Source organism: Elephas maximus, chromosome 16, assembly GCF_024166365.1.
Source record: "Elephas maximus indicus isolate mEleMax1 chromosome 16, mEleMax1 primary haplotype, whole genome shotgun sequence".
Lineage (NCBI taxonomy): Eukaryota > Metazoa > Chordata > Mammalia > Proboscidea > Elephantidae > Elephas > Elephas maximus.
This window is the reverse complement of record NC_064834.1, coordinates 73,037,026-73,058,591: the sequence shown is the minus strand read 5'-3', so window position 1 is coordinate 73,058,591 and position 21,566 is coordinate 73,037,026. Positions and strand designations below refer to the sequence as shown.

Genomic DNA, 21,566 nt, shown 5'->3' with positions numbered 1-21,566 from the left:
CATAGCCTCTAGGATGCTTAATACGTCCCTGGGTGGCACAAAGGGTTTAGGCTTGGCTGCTAACCCAAAGGTTGATGTTTTGAATCCACCCAGCAGCACTGCAGAAGAAAGACCTGGAGATCTGCTTCTGTAAAGATTACAGCCAAGAAAACCCTGCGGAGAAGGTCTACTCTGTAACACACAGTGTCGCCATGAGTTGGAACTGACTCAATGGCAAAGGATTTGGTTTAGTTTTGGTTTAGGATGCATAATACAGGCTTGGTAAATTTTTCATTGACTGAATTACTATCCTGTGGTGAATTCTGAATGTCCTGAGTGTACAATCAGTGAAGATGAAAAACCTCAAAAATGTTAAATGACCAAAAGTGATGACAAAGAACTGGGACTCTGACAGTTATAATATGGAGCACTGTTAAATAAATATAAACATACTATTTTAAATACAGTTAACCCTTATTTGTGGGTTCTGCTTCGAAGATTTAGCCAGCTGCAGATCGAAAGTATTCAGAAAAAAAAAGGAGTTTCAAAAAGCAAAACTTGAATTTGCAGTGTACTGAGCATGATGCCAAATCCATGCGAATGAAGCAATGTGTAAGCAGCCCCTGCTGTAGCCTCCCGCCATCTCACAGCTCCTCAGTTTCCTCCAGTTCTCCTTGTCTGAGCATTGTTCGTCTGTCTTGTTCATTTGCTACTTGTGTGCACCCTTTGTTTCTATGAAAAAATGGCTCCTGAAAAGCAATGACATGGTCAAAGCAATCCCTCAAAGGCTAAGAGGGAGCGTAAAGTGCTATCTCTCAAAGAGGAAATAAAAACCTTAGATCTTTTGAAAAGCAGCATGTTGCTTGCCAAAGTGGGCTGTGAGTTCGGTGAGAACAAATAGAACATTTGCTCAATAAAGCAGAAAGAAGCAGGAACTCCTGGAAGTGTTAGAGCTGCCCCTACAATGGCAAAAATGGTCTCTCTGGTTCATGATAAAGTGCTGCAAAGACTGAGAAACCATTAGGTGTTAAGTGTAAGCATGAACAACCATTTACATAGCATTTACATTGTATCAAGTACTATAAGTAAAGTTCTAAGTAATCTAGAGATGATTTAAAGTACAGTATGCAGGAGGATGTGCATAGCTTATATGCAAATACTACTCCATTTTATAGAAGGAACTTGAGCAGCCACGGACTTTGGTATCTGCAGACACCAAGGAATGACTGTATGTCAGTCACTTTTCATAGGTGTGGGCAGAGAGCTCAAGATAGAATCTCAGACTATTCAAGTCCTTAGCATCCCTCCTCTGGGCTCAGGGAACAATCCCATGAATAGGTCTCCCTCACACGTCCCCCAGGTCTACTCACTTCCCCTCCCATCTATCCTGCACACTGTCTCTAAGGTTGCTGTTCTTGATTCCATCGAGTGGATTCCAACTCATGGCGACTCCAAGTGTGCAGAGTAAAACAGCTCCATAGGGTTTTCAAGGTTGTGACCTTTTGGGAGGAGATTGCCAGACCTGTCTTCCAAGGTGCCTCTGAATGGGTTTGAACCACCAAACTTTTGGCTAGTAGTTGGAGGCTTAATGGTTTGTGCCACCCAGGGACTCCTGTCTCTAGGGTTACTGCCCCTAAGTCCAGCATTGGCATGATACCACTTTACTCAATGAATTTCAAGGCTTCCAAGTGTTTCTTACTTGAATTGATTTAATACAACAAACATTTATGGAGAACCTATGTAAAAGCCTGATGTTAGATGATATGAGGCATTAAAAAAGAAAAAAAAAAAGAAAGGGAGAGAAATTCTTACACTCTCTTGGCAATCCAAATACCTCAACCTGACACTCATACTCTGGACTGGCTCAGAAAAAAATAAACCCCAAAGTGATTCTCAAGGATGCCTGAAGTTTTTCAGTCCCGAGTCTTTGTACCATGGACGGTTATCTCCTTTCCCATTTCACCTCTCAACATGGCGTGTGGTCAGTCTCCAATGGCCTTTCTCCATGGAGCTTTCTCTGATCCTCCAACAGATATCTCTCCCTCCTCTGAGCTTCCATTGCATTTAATTTCTATTCCTCATTTGACACTTATCATATTTGTCCTGTTTTTGAGTTATTTTTTAAAGCTTCTACTTCTCCCATAAAATTATAAACACCATCATTATTTTGTTTCCAACAGTGCCTTATAAAACCTGACACATAGTAGCAAATATTAACTGGTGATGAACGATGAGTGTTGTCTTTCTGATGGTCCCCAGTGCATTGAGAAAAAGCCAAGATGAATGCATAGGGTTTCCAGGTGAAATCGTTTTGTCTGGAAGTATTTGTATGATTGGTGATCTACCCACCACTGAAAAGCACATGACCCATGAAGCCACGTCCAACTAGGAGTTAGGAAACTTTGACTTACCACCAGGAAATGGCGTTAGAATTTCAGCATCTAAGAGCAGAGAGAAATGAATGACATGTCATTGCCACTCATGACAGTCTGCACGAGTTTACTGGGGAAGGGTCAGCATGTATATGATGGGCCTATGAAGTAGAAGCTGAGCTTAAGGGCAGGCACCCTTTGGGAAATATATTTGGCAGCTTCTTTCTGATCAATGGCAAGTGAAAAATTGATCATGTATTTGGGCAGCTCAGAGTCATGCACAGACTGTTCTTTTAGCCTGGGTTATTTGTGTGGACGGACATACCTGCTGCCAGGAAGGTAGAAAGGCGAAACGGTCAAGTGCTAATAAAAGTGTATTCCTATGGCATTTATAAAGGGACTTCAAAGAGAGGGGGTGAAAGGACTCAGATTAACAAGAAAGGGTGTGCCTCTCTTCATTGATCTTGTGTCAGGAATGGAGTGGTACAGTGTCCTGAGGCCACACGCAGCGTCTTACCAGACCCAAAAAGCCATTATTTTGGTGTCTGAAGTCAGGATTTTCTTTAGTTCAGCTTCTCTTTGAATGACAATTTACTAAACCATGGTCATATCTTCACTCCGTATATTTCTCAAATGCATTTGGCTAACAACAACACAGTTTGGGGAGAAAATGCTTCCCATGTGGTTAAAGGAAGGTAGCAGGGAAGCCGCCTTTTTTCTTCCCTCAATCACTGTTTTCTTCCCCCTTCCCAGCCCCTGAGCTGTGTTCGTGTCGGTTAACACAACCAGAGGACTGGGGGCGTCTGTGGATGTTCTGTTAAAGCGTACTAGGTGTAGTTCTTACCAAAATCTCCCGAAGTGTCGTATTCATTTTCTAGGAGAAAGAAAATTGAATGTAACTTGAGTCTATTAGTGATGATGAAAATTCTGGAATTCCCTGTGCTTGCTTGAAGGGTCAGCTGTCACCTGACTGCTAAGACACCGTGGAAAAACCTCAGCCTAGAATTATTCTTACATGTGGCTATTCCTCAGTGGTTTAAGGCATTGAAACATTGGAAGGAAAACCCTTCAGATTCTTTTCAATATCTGTTGAAATACAAATATCTTAGTCTAAACTCTATGCTCAGGAATACCCCAGTCCACTCAACCGGGCTTGGTTTTCTACATTTCTCTACCTGAGGGTGGAGGAGGGGACGTGTCAGGGGAGAGATAGGGTGCATCTTCCTAAAGGACCAGTTTTACCTCATGTCAAGTATTTAAAACATTGCTTTTATATTAAAATAAGTATGATTTTATTATACATTGGAAGTAAAAATCCATATGACATTTTAAGATAAAAGTATTTCAAAGAGCGTCTCTGCTTAGGGCTGTACTGTAGGGGTATTTCAGAAATACTGGAACTGACTAATTTATTACCATTCCTTCTCTCCCTCATGTGGTCTGTTGCTCATTTCCGCACCCAACATCACTGGGAAAGAGTCCTTAAGGAAATGGCCAAGGGAAATGTGCTTTTTGGTGGTGTAGGAAGGGGGTCTTTGGAAGATCATGTTTAAATAAATTGGGGTTCTCTGCATCTGGGGATTGGGCAAGGGACTGGGGTGTATGAGTGTGTCGGGGGGCCCTGAAGCAGGTAGGAAGGGTGCCGTTATTAGCAGGGCATCAAAGACAACTCTGAACGTTTCAAATCTGGCCTACCTTCAGGTCAATTTTTCCAAAGTGCAGGCATGTTCGGTGGAAGGGACAGAGCACTGGATGTAGCAGACTCCAGAGACCTCAGTTTTTGCTGTGTGACTTTGATCAAGTCACTGAGCCTCTCTGAATCTCAGTTTCCTTATTTGCAAGATGGGAATCATCGCAAGAATATATATAAAATAGAATGAGGAATCATTGCAAGAATATATATAAAATAGAATAAATATAAAATAAAATGGGCAGAAAATGGTTGGCAAACTGGAACTTGCCTCAGGGCCAGATGGGCTTTATGCCCTGAGGCCCTTCCAAGATAGCACGCCTGGACTTAGGGCACTTGACATTACAATAATGAGTCAGTAAATCTCTGAAAATGCCATATTTGAAAAACATTGGATTATTCTTCCCCCTCCCCCAAATGACATAAGGGGAATTCAGATAAAAGTATTGGAAAGTATATTGAAAGCTAGAGCAAGACTGAGACTTGGGGAAGGAGTTATAGACAATGCTGCCTTTGTCATTAAAGCAATTAATTATTAATTAATTATCAATTGATTATTAATCCATAAATAATTACTGAAATTAACCAATTCAACTATGTTGTTATTTTATTGTTAGGTGTCATCGAGTCGGTTCTGACTCATAACGACCCTATGACAACAACGAAACACTGCCTGGTCCTGTACTGTCCTCACAATTGTTGCTATGTTTGAGCGCACTGTTGCAGCCACTGTGCCAATCCATCTTGTTGAGGGTCCTCCTCTTTTTCAGTGACACTCCACTCTACCAAGCATGATGTTCTTCTCCAGGTACTGGTCCCTCCTGATAATATGTCCAAAGTACGTGAGAAGTCTTGCCATCCTCACCTCCAAGGAGCAGTCTGGATGTACTTCTTCCAAGACAGACTTGTTCATTCTTCTCGCAGTCCGTGGTGTAGTCAGTATTCGTGAGTTATAACTGCTTGATTCTAGAGCAGAGTTTCTCAACCTTGGCACCACTGACTTCAGGGCTGGAAAATTCATTGCTGTGAGGGCTGTCCTATGCATTGCAGGATGTTAAACAGCATCCCTGGTCTCTACCCATTAGATGACCATAGTTCCACCCAGGTGTGACAACCAAAAAGGTCTCTAGACATTGCCAAATGTTCCCTAGGGGGCTAAATTGTGTTTGAGAACCATCATTTAAAAGGGTACTTGGAAAGAGTTTTTAAATTCCTCTTAAGTAAGATTTATACTTAGAACAATTTGCTAACTGGATTATTCTCAGCCCCTTCCTCCCTCTCAAGGGGCCTGGTCTGAGGACACGCTGGCTGAGATGGTGGCAGAGCCTACGCACCCAGGCTGCCTGGGGAGCCCAGATGGGGTAAAAATGGATTCTGCCCTGTCCTGCTGGGCCTAGGACTCACAGGGAGGGTTTTGGAAAGGTCCAGCTTCATTTGACTGTGAGGAAGGTCCTGAGGGCCCAGGAGGTCAGAGGGGGTGCCTTTACCCTGCAGGTGGATGAGAAGCCTTGGAGATGATAGTATAATGACTAGAACTCTCAAGGCAACCTCCAGTCCCTGCAGTGGGAGAGGTCCCAACCGGGACAGCCCAGGTCTAGTCTCCCTGTCACCAAATGAGTTCGCTGCTTCTGACTGAGGCTGGCACATTCAGTAGTTCATAAGTCAGTCCCCTGGCCAGGGACATTTTGTCCACTGCTGGGAGTCCCTGGGTAGTGCAAATGTTTAAACGCCCAACTACTAACTTAAAGGTTGGTGGCTTGAACCCTGGTGAGCTTCTCCCGAAAGGTCACAGCCTTGAAAACCCTATGGAGAGAAGTTCTACTCTGAGCACATGGGGTCACCATGAGTCAGAATCAACTTGATGGCAACTGGTCTGGTTTGGTTTGGAGTCTGCAAAGCCTTCTGAAATCAATGTTTGTTGAAGGAATTGGATGTTTTGCTCTTGGCCGCTTCATGATGGCTCAGACCCTGCTTCCTGGCAGGTTGGGTTTGGGGAGGAATGAGCAGGGGGTGGGGGATACATTTTCTCCCCACAGTGGGCCACTGAGGAGCAACTGCGGGGGGCTTCCTCTTCTTGTGCTCTCCCTGGCTCTAGACCTTGACCCACTGTTCAAAATTGGTTTATTAGTAATACGGCTGATTTCGTCTCTAATAGGTCGATTTCCTCAAGAAGCAGACCTACCATGCATAGCATCATTGGTAGCGTGTTTTTATGGCTCTGAAATGGATCTGAACAATGAAGGTGACTCATTCCCACAGCAGTACGTGAGGGAGGGAGAAAAGGCATCGTTAGTATTATTGTAAGGGAGACGCTCAACGTGATGGATTGACACACACAGAGGCTGCAACGGTGGGCTGGGGTCAAACGGCAACATTGTGAGGATGGAGCAGGACCGGGAACCTAACGACAACAACAATTATTACCGTAGTTATTATTATTGGTATGCCCATTTTGCCAGATGAAGGCTAAATGATGTGCAGAAAGCCACATTAACAGGAGGGGCGGGAGGGATGTGTGTTGAGCAAGGGGTGGAGGAATATCTATCAGAGGGATGGCCTGGGAGCACCGCCTGTGCGAGATCTGTGCAGTCCTACAAGGCCCTGAGCTTAGGCGAGTTTCATTGCTCTGCTGTCGCCATCTTGAAATTCTTAATAATTTTTGAACAAGAGAACCCACACTTGGATTTTGCACCAGGACCTGCAAATTAGGTAGCTGGTCCTGTGGACAAAGTCTTTTTTGACTTCAGATCTAGAATCTCTTCCCATATTCTTACCCTGGGCTTCTCAAATAGACACAGGAGGATTGGGGTCATATTTAGGGTATTTTCTGCTCCATAAATACCATGGGAGAAAATGTTCCAATATGAGTGTCTTTCTTAAGGAAGAATGGCTCAACACCCAAGCAGACAGGGACTTTCCTACCCAGCAAACGATACATTACAAAGACATTCTCTCATGTTGGGGAGAAAGGAGGAGACTCAAGGAAAAATTTGGAAAAGATGAAAAATAAACTCTCAGAAAAGATAGATTTACCTGAGCAGATGACTCCGGCATCTTCCCCATGCCCACAGTTGTGGGCAAACCAGCCGGCGTGGGAGCACTGCCCCAGGTAGGCCTCTGTCCCGGAGCACTGCACATTGTCCAGAAGAATGGGGCCGGTGCCCTGGCCAAAGTGGGCCTCTCCAGGGGCGGACACGGCTGTCCCACAGCCCAGCTGCTGGCACACCACCTGAGCTTCGTTCTTGCCCCACAGGTCATCACACACCGTGCCCCATGTGCCTTCAAAATACACCTCGACACGGCCAGAACACCTTCCAGAACCTTCCACGAGCTGCACGGCAAGCCACTCTTCAGGAGAAAGGCAGACCTCCAACCCCCACCAAAGAATTGGTGAATGGAGTCGTCATCTTCACCACCACTGTTGTCATCCTGGTAACTACCATCCATGGAGTGCCACCTAGCTACCTTGCAGGGGATTGTTATCCTCATTTCACCAGAGAGGAAACGGGGAAGGACAACAGCACAGCTCTCCGGAGGTCACATAGTTAGTGAGGGGCAGATGGGAACCTGGCTCATTCCGACTACTCCTGGTGGGCCCTCCTCTCTGGGCTGGATTGTCTATGCCACCAGTTTAGTTCTGCCTTATGGTTGGACGCACGGACTTTGCTTTGTTCTCCTCGAAAGCACTGTGGTAAGAATATCTGCATCTAAGGAGATGGGGAGCAACGGTGGTAGAACTCTTGCCTTGCATGCAGGAGACCAGGGTTTGATTCCCTGCCAATGTGCCTCATGAGAAGCCACCACCCATCTGTCAGCGGAGGCTTGCATGTTGCTATGATGCTGAACAGGTTTCAGTGGAGCTAAGACAGGCTAGGAGGAAAGACCTGGCAATCTACCTCCGAAAATCAGCTAATGAAAACCCTATGGATCACAACAGTCTGATCCTGTTGTGCATGGGGTCACCATGAGTCAGAGGCTGACTCAACGACAGCTACCAATAACAACAAAGGAGATAGGAGGTCTCAGGTTCCAGGCTCCCACCCTGATATTTTAGCTTAAGAACTGTCTTCTGGACTCTTGAATAGTTTTTGCTGTATTGTTGTCAGTGATGAGTCCAGGCTATTGGAAAAAAGCGGGTGGATAACAAACACACTCATTGTGCGTTATTCCCAAGGACACCTCGCCCTCTCCTGCTGTGGGAGCTGGGCTTAACCTCTCATTTCCTCTTCTGCAAAGTGAGATACTAACGGACCTGCTCAAAGGCACTAATGCGCAAACATGTGCAACGTGCCTCCAATGGGGTGGGGGGGGGGCCCTTTGGAGCTGGCAGTTTCTTTTATCTCCATTTTACAGATGTGTAATGAGAGGGCGGGGATAGAAATGCATTCTCCTGGCCAGCTGCTGGCCGTGTTGGGCTCCTGCTTTCTTACCACCTCCCGGTGGCCACAGGGTGGTGCTTCTCAAAGTGTGGCCCTCACACAGCCCATTTTCCACATCTCTGAGGAGGCAGATTCCTGAGGCACCCCCATCCATTAAATCAGAATATCTGGGGTGGGGCCCAGGATTTTGCGTGTTCAACAGAGATTATTGTGCAACCCCAAATTTCAGAACACCTGAGACAGAGACGCTTAAGCCAGTTTCTAATGTGTGCTGTTGTTGGGTGCCGTCGAGTTGATTCCAACCCACAGTGACCCCGTAAGACAGAGTAGAACTGCCCCATGGGATTTCCTAGGCTGTAATCTTTACAGGGGCAGATCGCCAGGTCTTTCTTCCGTGGAGCTGCTGGGTAGGTTTGAACTGCCTACCTTTCAGTTAGCAGACGAGCACTTTAACCACTGTTCCACCAGGGCTCTTTCTCTACTGTGTAAGAACCATGAAATTAGCTAATGGTCTGAGGGCACCCCTCTTTGTTGAGCAGAAATAAAAACTGAGTGGCCTTATTTTTGGAGATAAGAAACTCATCCTGCTTGGGGAGGAGGTGACCTTCCCCCCAGGTCAGAAGGGGGTTTTCATGGCTGAGGCTCACCTTCGCGCTGCTCCATGTGGTGGACGGTGCTTCTCTTGAGGTGTACCTTCCATGGCCTTTCTCCAGGTCCCAGTCCTCTCAAGTTCTTCCTGTAGCAAACTGAGACACAGCGGCCATGTTAGAACCCAGAGTTAAAGCACAATCGGGATCAAGGAAACCCGCACCACAGCCAGGCATCAGACGGCAGCCTCGTGGCCCCCACACCAGAACCACCAACTCAAGTTTCAGAGGAACTGGGCCTGGCAATCTGTATTTTAACAATCTAAGTGTTTCTGCCCCACAGCCAAGTTTGGGAACCCATGTTCTAGAATCACTTTTCCTCACACTTTTGCTGCAGGACGCATTCGATCTTAAAACTCTTCCTCGTAATCGGATATATGTTTGTACCAGTTATTCCAACTTTTCATCAGCCACTACATTCTAATGGAGCCCTAGTGGCACAGTGGTTAAGAGCTATGGCTGCTAACCAGGAAGTTAGCAGTTCAAGTCCACCAGTTGCTCCTTTGAAACCCTAAGGGGCAGCTCTACTCTGTCCAGTACGGTTCCTATGAGTCAGAATCAACTTGATTGCAATGGGTTTTGGGATATTCTAACATGCATCTTCAGCTATCTGTAGTTAACACAGAAACATTTTTCTTTAATTGAGTGGCAGTTTACATACACATTCAACCTTGCTTTTTAATTCACTTGATCTTTTCTAATATCTCCTGGGTTTGTCTTTATTTTTTCCTCTATCAGGAAGGTCATCCTTTTTGACCTAGTGCACAGCTTCAGGAGGGATACACATGGAGCCGTGAGGGAGGAAGGGGACAGCTGCCTAGCCATCCAGACCAGCAGAATCGACCCCAGCAATCAGTGGGATGGCAGATGTCAAGGGCATGTGAGTAGCTGTGCTCCCCTGCGAGAGCTCCAAACAGCTCTCAAAGATGAGTAAGATACTCTTCCTGCTTTTGAGGTGCTGGTATTCCCAGTCTAGCGAAGGAGACAAACAGGGAGAGTAGTACTGCTATTTACTGTGAAAAATTCTGCCCTAAGGGCGTGTAGGACGAGAAGAAGGGCACAGGGGAGAAAGGCTACCCCATCCAGGAGACCCGCAGGCTGTAGAGGGACAGCGCTGGGCTAACAGGAACAATGGCATTGGTTGGTCTGTATCTCAGGTGGTTGCCCTTGGAGAAACACTGGACAGTGAGGCCAGAATGTGGGCAGGGGAGGCTGGGGGCAACACACAGCTGGCCTTGGGGCTGAGAGGTCAGCAGGGCTAGGCATGAAAGGCCTTCGCCATCACGTATGGGACCTGGCTTCTTGGGGAGCAAGAGGAGTCAGGCAGAGTCTTAAGCTGGGAAAGCCCAGAGGTACAGTATAGAAGGACATTTCTTGTAGCAAGATGGACTGGAAGAGGAAGGGTCTGGACAGGGAAACGAGCTCTGAGGCTGTTGGTGCTGCCTGGGCAGAACATCCCAAGACGCTAATTCAAGCCAGTGGCAGTGGGGATAGAGAAGAGTGCACAGAGTGATATTTGGGAGGTGAGCTCTGCAATCCTCGCTGAGCTACTGAGTGTGAAGGGGCTACAGGGAGCCAAGGGGGTTGCTACACATGGCTTCTTGTAAGACAGTTCCCTGAGGAGCGCCGTCTTCACCATTTTGATTGTGGAATGACTACTGTGGCATCCCTGAATGGTACAAATGGTTAAAAGGCTTGGCTGCTAGCCGGAAGGTTGGTGGTTCAAGTCCACCAGCGGTACCTTGGAAGAAAGGTCTGGCGATCTACTTCTGAAAAATCAGCCATTGAGAACCCTGTGGAGCACAGTTCTACTCTGACATACATAGGGTCACTATGAGTCAAAATCAATTCGACAACAACTGGCTTGCTCCAGAGTTGGCCAACTGTTAGCTGAGTGCCCAGGGTGCTGGCATCCCTAAACCACACCTGTGTGCCTTTGGATGGCAAAATCCACTCCAAGCTTGCCTTCCTCTGCAGTTGTTCGTCGAACTGATAAGTTATAGTGCTATTGTTCTGAGCAAGACATACGATGCTGCTCCCTAACACTTAGAAGCTCTTTGTTATGCTCACTGCAGATGGGACAGCCCAAATGCTAAGGTCCCAGTGGTGTTGACACCCAGGATTTGCATCATTCCATAATACAGCCAGCTTGGCATATGGCTGACAGGCATGGAGGAGCCATACCCAAGCTCCTGGCCGACAAGCTTCCAGGAAAGCATGGTTCTGCCAGACAAGGCAATTTCAAAAAGTGATTGTTCATCCGTGTAAATTGTGCCTTGTTCTTTGCTCATTGCCACAACACGAGAAAGGGCATTTGTGTGTGTGTGTGTGTGGTGTGGGGGGAGTGGGGTGGTAGAAAAGGGAAGAGGATCACCTTGTCCCTGATAATATTTCTACATCATGTTATTCTGATACTTTCCCTAACGGTGTAGAATGCTTGAATGGTCCCCTGGATTGGAAGCATGAAGTGGAATATTGAGATAAAACTGAAAAGATCACTTGGGACAGATTGTCGAGAGCTTTGAATGCCAGGTCAAGAGTCATGGATTTAATTTTATAGGCAACAGGAAACCTTTGGAAGTTTTTGAAGAAAGGAGTGAGATAATCATGTTTTTGAACAGAGGAGTAATTAGGAAGCTCAAACCCAAATTGCTATGCAGGATGAATTCAAAGGTGGAAGATTTCTCATGAGCTAGTAGAGGAGGGAATAGAGTCCCGAGCCAGGTTGTGGCCACAGGAGGAGAAGAGAGAGGAAGGACATGAAAGACACTTGCAGGGAGAAGTAATGAAATGAGACTGGCCAGTGAATATGTTGTGGAGGAAGGGGTGAGATGGGGAGGTGTCAGTGCAAAGTTTGAAGTCCAGTGGCAAGACCAGGAGAGCCAGGGAAAGATGGTGCTGATCTGGGAGGGAGTGCTGGGCCTCACTGTGGGGGCAGCAGGCAGTGGGACACGTGGGCCTGAAGGTCAGAAGTGTTGTCAAGGGTAGAGACGGTGATTTGGAAAGAAATGGTTGCTGAAGTCGGAAAGGAGATTGAGTCATTGAGGGGAACGGAAGGTGCATAGAGAGAGGAAGGAAGGAGGAAAATGGGCCAAGGAGCGTGGCCAAGGAGCAAGGAGGAGACGAAGACGGGTGAGTGGCTGAAGCCAAGGAGCATCAAGGATCCCGGTAGAGTGGTAGTGGTTGGTGTGGCCTGCCAGGGGCTGACCAGGCAGAGACCACCACGTTGATGATGAAAGGCTAATGGACATACTCCCTTAGAAAGAGCAGCTTCAGAAGGAGGTGGGGGTTGAAGTCAGCGTGCATGTGCTTAGGGAGTGAGGAGTGAGGAGACAAGGTCATGAGCAACTCGTTAGCAAGTTTACCATGAAGAAAGGAGTGAGGTTCCCAGGACGCTGGGGCAGGGAGGTTTAAACCCAACTCCCATCCCCTGTTACAGAAAGTGGATATTTTCTCAATCCTAAGTAAGGCACACAGCACCAAGACATGTCCCCAGGCCTGAGACAGCTCCCTGTCTACAGAAATGCAGAACAGCCTCTGGCAGAGAGAGGGAGAGAGAGAGAGAGAGAGAAAGAGAACCATTGTTCAAGGCAGGTAGGTGGTATGAAGAAAAGTGTTAGGGTCTGTAGCGTTTGGGGGAGTATTTATTAGTGTGAGATAAGGAATCTGGGGTGAAGGAACCATTTGAGAATAGAGCAAAGACAATAGTTTCAGGGGCTCATTTAGCCTGCATGGCTCCAAAAAGTCTGGAGTCCATGAGAACATGAGATTCTGTTCTGCATTTTCCCCCTTTTGATCAGGATTCTTCTACAGAACTCTGAAACTATTGCCCCGATATAGTCTTTACACCTTAAACCAAAAATATCCCCTGCAGTCTTCTTAAAACCAAACAATGGTTTAGTTTAACTAGTAAAAAATATCTGCCTTGAGCATTATGTTCTTTTAAGAACTATCCATATGGGATCAAAAGATTAGACAGGAACCTTAGGGGATAGAGAGTTTATGTTAATGGTGGAGGAACAAGTCAGAAAAGGAGGGTGAGAATGGTTGTACGACTGAAAGAATGCAATCAACGTCACTGATGCACGTTTTGCTGTGTATAGTCTCAATAACAACAAAATTAATTAAAAAAAAGAATACTTTTCAAATTAAGTAAAATAAAAAAAATAGAGCAAGGCGAGAGCTGATAGTTTAGTAGGGGAGGGGATGGGGTGGACAAAGCTTCCTATGGGATGGGAACGAGGAGGAAGGGGGGGATGAAGTGGATGAAACAAGTTGGTTCTGAAAGTGAGTGTGTGTGTGTACGTGCAAGTGTGCGCATGTTCATGTGTATGTGTGTGTGGGGGGGGGTAGCTGTCAGCTGGAAAGCAAAGTTAAGCGGTGGTGGTGGCAGCTAAAGATGGGAGGGGAGCTGAATGAGGCAGCAGCATAGCTGTGAGGATCCAGCAGAAACCAGACACCCGAATTTCCACCCTGAAGATGGTGCTTGGGGTGGAAGCCCAATGGGCTGAGGGACTATGAAGGCAGGTCTGAGCACATGGGATGGGGTCTGTAGGAGTGAGGGAAGAAGAGGAAGCTGGGTGAGAGCGTGAGGCCCTAGAGGGCGGGCAGGTCCAGGACCATAGCTGCACTGACTGTAAGTTGATCATAATGTGGCTTTAGAGACTCTGCTAAGGATTTAACTTGGATTCTGTTGATCCGATAAACTCGACACCGGGGAACAATCACATTTTCAGGATAGTCCTTTTTTTTCCGGTGGTGAACAAGCTGCCCTTTGTTCTGACTTTTTATGTGAATTGCCCTGATATCAACGGAGTGCCCGTGGTCTGCAAGTTTCCCAAATCCCTTCTTATATCAATGGGGTCTGCACTGAACTGCAATTGTATCCCTGGGTGGCTGTTCCCAGGTCTCGCTGGCCCCATTGTCTGTAAGACTCTTGTGCACTCAGCGTGAAGAATCTAAAAACAGCCTGTAAGGCCATATCATATCACTAATCCATGCTCTCCCAGAAGCTCCAGCGTGCTTGTATAAACTGCAGGGTGATGTACACATTTTGGCGGGGAGGGGAGGTTAGCATACAGGTGTGTGCAAGAGGGTTGGAAAAGTGGGCAAAGATAAAGGAGTCACCAGGGAGCCAGCAAGAAAATGGCCCCACTGATCACTGCTCCTTGCAAATGGTGTCTACAAGACCCACTGAGCCTCTCAAATTTCCTTAGATTTGGAGGAAATCAGGGGAAACAACCCCATAACCTTGTTGTGTTTATTTTGAGAGGGTCTGGTATGGTGTGACATTCTTGCTTATTTTGTTCCTATCCATTTACTCACACTATTTATGGAGTGAGTGCCCTCTATTGTGCTGTGAACTGTGCTAAGAAATGGGACCACAAGTATAACAATGAGTATCCTCAGTGTGGCAAAAAGTGCTGGTGTCTGGCTGTAAGTCTGCAAATTTCAAGGAAAACAGGAGAAGGCAGAGGAAGTGGAGAGTTGAATAGTGTTGTAACTAGACTATGAAAATGTCCTCTGCAATGTAAAAAATAACCCTGATTTTTATTTTTTCCACTGGGACTTGGTTTTGCATTGTGATGGGAGGAGGTGGGTAGAACTCAGGATCAAGTTCAGAACAAGAGTAGAGGCTGATCCTGTTCGTAGGGGCCCACTTTCTGCTGGTCCCACTGCATTATAGTAGTTATCAAGCATGTAGGGGCCCACTTCCTGCTGGTCCCACTGCATTACCAGTAGTTATCAAGAATGTAGAATCTTATGACAATTGCTGAATTGTAGGGTGGCTTCCTTCCAGCTCCCAGAAATCATTAAACTCCCTTAACTCAAACCACAGGATGTTTCTCCCTGCCCACCTTCTACCTATCCTAAATCCTCTAGGGACTTGATTCCAAACAGATGAAATCATAGGCTGATTCCACTGCCCAAGAATAGCAGTGAGTTTTAAACAAGGCCCTGGGAGGGGAAGCAGAGCTCATTGAGGTTCAATCTATATTGGTCCAGGGGTCACTTTCAACCCTGTCATATATGTACATTCCCAGAGCTGATACTTGACACTTTGAGCCCCAACAGAGTCAGCATCGTCTTTGCCACAAGTGGAACAAACATGAATTTTGGATTTTCTTAGCGATTTCCAAAAATGATGATGCTTCAGAAAGCCCACCAATTTCTACACACATTTAGTATAGTTCCTAAATCTCCAAAGTACCTAAATTCATGGTATTGATATCCTAGAAGAAAAGAACTCTTTCCCTGCTCTATCTATGCATTTTAAAATATTAAATCTACTGTTGAAACCTATTACTGAGATACTGAAAGGGGGGAAATATCTTAGTTTCTTGGAGGAATTGGAAACACCATGTTAAAATGTTATAATCTGATGACCCATGCTTTCATGGTTCTTAGTTTAAAATACATGGTTTGGAACGTACAGTGTCTACAGCATCATACTCTTGGAGTGAGATGGAGCCTTAGACAATTATAATAACAGTTAACATTGAATGGACATTTTCTATGCCAGAAGCTCTCTCCCACGTAATCTGCAAACACTCTTTCATTAAATCCCTCTAACCATCCTATGAACTATCCCCTTTTTACATGTGAGGACACAGGAGCAACAGAGAGATTAAAAAACTGGCCCAAGATCACACCTCCAGAAAGTGCTAGAGTTAGAGGTTGAACGACCCAGGCCTCTCTGGCCCTAAAGCTCCTATTCCTGAGGTCATCAGACATATAGATGAGAAACAAGGTCAAAACTCCAAAAGAGATTCAAGGAATCATTCAGATCCTTTTTAATATCCTGTTGTTTTTGTGTGCTGCCTAGTCGATTCCGACTCAAAGCGACCCTATAGGATGGAATAGAACTGCCCCATAGCGTTTCCTACGCTGTAGTCTTTATGGAAGCAGATCACCGGGTCTTTTCTCCTGAGGATTGGCTAGTGGGTTCGAACTGCCAACATTTTGGTTAGCAGCCGAGCACTTAACTATTGCGCCACAAGTCTCCTTCTATTTTTTATCATGCTTTTTGTGAAAGTTTACAGAGCAAATTAGTTTTTCATTAAACAATTGATGCACATATTGTTTTGCGACATTGGTTGCCAACCCCACGACATGTCAACACTCTTCGCTTCTCAGCTTGGGTTCCCCATTTCAAGGCTCCTTTCTTCACATCCTAGTAAATAATAAATACGTTTGAGAGCTGACATCAACATATCTGTATAATTATTTTGCAAGAAAAGAAAGTTTCGCTATAAACTTTACACTCAACCACTACTCTGTGGTTGGAGAGTTACGATTTCCTTTTGCAGTTAATAAAAAACATATTTGAGCTGTTTGTCGGTAGAGAGTATTTCCCAATTTTCATTTGTTAGTACAAGTGGGAAGACCAAGGAACAAAGGACTTTATATACTTTCCCCAAAGCCACAAAATAATGGTACAAAGAATTGAAATTATGTAGATATTTTAAATTAATTCATTTCCAGGTTAAATTAAAACTTCCTTACTACAGATGTGCAGTGTGCATGAAGACCAAGAACAGCAAATTGATAAACCTGTTGCTTTACAGAAAGATGCAGATTTTCGGATAGAAGACTTCTTGAATAAAGTCCAGATACTTGCACATGACGTCAGACATAAGATATTCTTTTACTGTACATTTCAGAACACCTTATAGCAACAATACAGCAATTGTGACTGTAATTCAACACCTCTGTGCTGAATATCACTACCTAAGCCAAAGAACACTTAAAGGACCCTTACTGGATATTCCATAGCCACGTATTCCTTTTTTGATCCATTTCTATCCAGAATCCTAGAAATAGAACCATGTTTTTAAGGAGAAATAAACTGGCCAAGGCTTTGCTGACAGAGAATAAACTTACAGAAAACACTTGATCGGACTTCCCTAAAATCAATCACTGTTATGCATCTCATCAGTGGTTGTTTGTCTGAACTTTAAGTGTTCCAACAGTGTGCTAGTGCGCTATGTGCAAACCACCAGATTTCCTCTTGCAACTTTGTAACCAGGCACAAGGCAAACAGCCTTGGGGCTATAGGGGCAGTACCTGCTTCCTGTAGAATAACTGAGAAGAAGAGCAGCAGCCGGAGCAGGAGGGCTTGGCAGCCCATGGTGGGAGAGCTTCCAGCTATTGGGAAACGCAGAGGTTCAGCTTTTATAGGCTGTCCAGCTGGCCCTCGTGGGGCAGCCAGTGCAACCTGATGCTCTTCTCAGGCTTCCACTGGCCAGCTTTCAGAACAGAGACAACTAATTTGCTTTGGCATTTTGTGTATATTTGCCAAGGGGGAAAGGGTGACTCTACCTGTTAGATGCATTTCATGGAACAGTGGGGCGTCAAAATCAGAGAGAAGGAAAGGCAAATCATGGGCTGGTGCCTAGTTAGGCATGGGGGACCCTCTAGCCCCTTCAGGGGAGAGAGGCTACCAGGAGCTCTAAATCTCACTGAAGGTATCATTTCCTTTTGAATGTGGCAGTTCCCAGTGGAAGGAATGACTGAAATTCTACTCACCATTCAATACCCCCTCCCTCTCGTGCCTCCTTTCTTGAAGTTTCTTTTATTCCCCAACTATGTTTATTTGCCCCGTCCTCTAATTCCTTAGCATCAGCTTGGAACCTCTCTTATAATAGGCAATACATTCTGCCTTGATCCTAGTTACTACTGTTTTAGCCCTATTTTCTCCATTATCCTGTAAACTCCTTGAGGAGTTTATGACATTGCTCACTTATAAGATGCTTAGTATGATGCCTTGCACTCGGATATTTGTTGAACTGACTTGAACTTGGCAACACACATTGATGTGTAATGTCCTTCAAATTATTAAAATTATTGTTCTGCTTCCCTAACAGGTATTTGCTCTCTACTTAAATCATTGGTTTATAGTAATAAATAATCCCATAATTTCAAATAACTCTTCTCTGCTCTAAATCTTAGGATACAGCACTCTTCGCATAGAGAAAATGCCTCCTGGAGCCTATATCTAAGTCTGTTTACTTGCAGTGAGAAGGACAGAGAGGGATTATAGAATCACTGGGTTGTGAGAAGTAGGTGGCAGGAAGAGTTTTGCCACTCTGGATACTCTAATTTTACTTATATTTACGATATCAAGGTTACTCTACAAACTGGATGAATCCAATGTATTGGTCACCATGTCCAGCAGGAAGGGCTTCTGGCTTCTCTTGTGTGCAGAACACCAAAGGTTGGCCAGGTGTGCATCTGGCCATGATGACAAGAATAGGGTCATGGGTAGCTGGGGGATGAGAGATGGAACTTGGGTTCAAAAGGTCTGAGTCTTGTACCTACCTTATGATTTGGGGACGTCCACTTAGCTTCTCTAAGCCTTAGTTTCCTCATCCAAAAAAGTGTGGTAATATTATCTTCTCTACTTACTTTAGAAGGTCTTTGAGAGGATTCAATAAAATTATGAGTATATAAAAAATGTAAATTACACAAGCAAGAAGATTTTTATTTCTTAATAAAACCAAAAACCAAACCTGTTGCTATCCAGTTGATTATGACTCATATTGACCTTACAGGACAGAGTAGAACTGCCCCATAGGGTTTCCAAGGAACACCTGGTAGATTTGAACTGTCGACCTTCTGGTTAGCAGCCGAGCTCTTAACCACCGCACCTCCAGGGCTCCATATTTCTCACTAGGTTCTTTTAAGAGAGACTTTGAGCTTCTCTAAGAGTCTCAATGCCATTAAGTCATAGGATAAACTCAGTTAAATTTAGCCGAGACAGAGAAAAAATAGGCATAGAGGGAGAGAGAGTATTACATAGACAAAAATAACCACAGTTGGTATAAAATTTCACAGGCCAAAAATGAATCTCTATTCCTTTTCTTACAACTCAACCTCTCTTTTCAACCCTTATTCTGCCAGACTATAGACCCTTATTCTGCCAGACTATAGTTTTTTTTTTTTTTTTTATAGACTTTAGTCAAAATAAGTCTTAATAAGCTCAGCCCTCTCAAGCTTACCCTCAGGCAATCCAGGGTCTTCCCTTCCCCTCCTTCTAAGTCCCTGGCAGAGTAAATAGGGTTGTGGTCTTCCATGGGGAGTACCTGGTTCCTGAACTTTGGCTTTCATCCATGCTGCCATCATGAGGTAGAGGCCCAATCCTGCCCCATCCTCATACGCAATTGTCCCTCCATGTTGGTACTCACTGAGGTGTTGCATCCTTGTCTGGTCCCAGGTTGCATGGTCCTCACTGCTTTTCACTTCAGCATCCCTGGTCACAGCCATCATGTCCCTTCGGGCCCTCCAGAACGCACACATTCTCTCTCCCTTTTCTAAGTTCTGCAACCTTCTCAAGGAGGAGCCATTCCAGGGTCTACCCTGAGCCCTTTTTGTCTCTAACAAACCATGCAGTCCTCTCTCCTCTCACCTTCACACAGCAGGGCAGTGAAGAACTCCTGCCAGAGTGCTGACTCCCAAAGTTTCAGATGGCAGAGGGCCACGAGTCTCTTCTAGCTTCAGATCCCAGAGTCCTTCAAAGTACTTGGAGACTGTTGTTCTGTGGGCATCAGAAGCCCACCATCAACAACCTCCCTTTTTACTTCTGTCCCCAAAACACTTCAGAGGACCTTTAGGCCCATGGATCCTCTTCCAAATATTCCTATCTTACGTCTCTTGAACCAAAAGCCAATAACCTGATGTTTTTACTTTCTAGTTCCCCTGGAAGCTATGGAGGTATCACCTCCAATAGTCAGAGGGAGGATAGTCAATTATTCTCCAGTGAGGTTGGTGACAGATCGTAGGTTAATACCTCACAATATTGTCTCACCGTACAGTGGAATAGATGAACCTTCTACTTGGAAACAAGCCTGTTAGTGAAATATACAGAGAGGAGGCTTCAATGCCACAAAGCCGAGGTCTGATTACAGTGCTGCTATAACAGCAATGACTGGGTATAACAGCAGTGCCACATGTGGATGGCTTTAACAAAGAGAAATTAATTTTGTCACAGTTTATTTAGTAGGTTAGAAGTCCAAATTCAGGGTTTCAGCTTCAGGGGAAGGTTTTCTCTCTCTGTTGGCTCTGGAAGAAGGTCCTTCTTGTCAATCATCCCCTGGGCTAGAAGCTTCTCCGCCCAGGAACCCCAGGTCCAAAGGACACGCTCTGCTCCCTGTGCTTTTTCCTTGGTGGTATAAGGTCCCCACTCTCTACTTGCTTCCCTTACCTTTTATCTCTTGTAAGATAGAAGATGGTGCAGGCCACACCCTAGAACTCCTTTTACATTGGACCAGGGACGTGACCTTAGTAAGGGTGTTACAATCCCACCCTAATCCTCTTTAACATAAAGTTACAGTCACAAAATGGAGGACAACCACACAATATTGGGAATCATGGTCTAACCAAGTTGACTCATATTTTGGAGGAGACACAATTCAATCCACCACAACAAGCTTTCCTTCTTCCCAGATGGACTTTTTCGGCTCTCTGAGCCTCCGTCTCTCATAGGAATAACAACATGTATCTCACAGGTTTGTTGTAAATAATCAAGAATATGTATGAAAAGCACCCAGCAGGATGCCTGGAATGCAAATGAGAGCTGTTGTTCCGAAGTGTTGTTATTGGGAAACTTTGGCCCTCCCTACCCCACGGAGTTGATACAAAACTACTCAGAATGATATATGCAGAAGGGATGTGAGTTGAGATGTTTCGAAGTTGAATTTTACAGAAAAATAAACTGACCTGAGTCTTTGACATTCTGTCCATGAATATTAGAATTTGCGATGAGTTGGACCAGAACAAAAAGCTTCTTAGCTGTGGCACTCTGCCACACTGAATATTCACATGCCTGTGGTGAGTAATCTGGATGTTTTTTAAGACTCTGTTTTGGCTGAGCTACTGCAGAAGACAGGCAGCCTTTCCTTCAGAGACCCTCAGTAGACTCAGCTGACCTCTACCTGAAAACAGGAAGTTCAGTTGTCACATACTTCCTACGGCCACCACAGTTTGTTGCATGGTAGATGTGCCTGGTTTCTCTGGGCTTAATGAAGCTGAGAAAGCATAGACAAGCAGAGGAGGACAGGGGCCATACCCTCCGTGGCCAGCCTGGGAAGGCTCATCCGTTTCTGGAAGCAGCTCTAAAAAGGAGCAGCAACAACACTGCCACTTATCACTGTGGCAATTGGGGGGAAATTCCACCCACGCGAAGTTCTCCAGATCTCTCGGGTTTCATATTTCAACCTAAGGAGTCACAGCTCACACGTCTTTGCAATATTTGATCGCTTCATGTGAATTCCACTTATAAGAGCAAAAAATTACTAGGGCAAAAGCCTTCAAATGAGTGTTGAATGATCAAAGGCCTTGGGGTAGTCTTGGTGTTCAGAAGACAGTCAGGCAGCAGCCAACCCTCCGGGGCACTGTGAATACTGAGCCCCTACAAAGTGCTCGGTGCTGATTCAAGGACTCCTAAAATCTCTGCAATTCTTCAACCCAGCAATGAATTCTTTCCATGGAGAAAAGACCC

The 21,566-nt window shown here is 45.3% G+C and overlaps 1 protein-coding gene across 1 annotated transcript in view; it reads right to left on the bottom strand.

The window, feature by feature from the left end:
- The window catches only part of LOC126059404 (deleted in malignant brain tumors 1 protein-like), a 109,579-nt gene extending 90,246 nt beyond the window's left edge, over window positions 1-19,333 (bottom strand). Inside the window, exons 1-6 of the mRNA XM_049855105.1 lie at window positions 19,153-19,333; window positions 17,135-17,215; window positions 9,068-9,166; window positions 7,075-7,389; window positions 3,196-3,225; window positions 2,391-2,420 (exon numbers count right to left, since the gene is read on the bottom strand). Coding sequence (XP_049711062.1) covers window positions 2,391-2,420; window positions 3,196-3,225; window positions 7,075-7,389; window positions 9,068-9,166; window positions 17,135-17,215; window positions 19,153-19,333 — 736 coding nt within the window. The remainder of the gene's footprint in view (window positions 1-2,390; window positions 2,421-3,195; window positions 3,226-7,074; window positions 7,390-9,067; window positions 9,167-17,134; window positions 17,216-19,152) is intronic.
- Window positions 19,334-21,566: the final 2,233 nt, after the last annotated feature.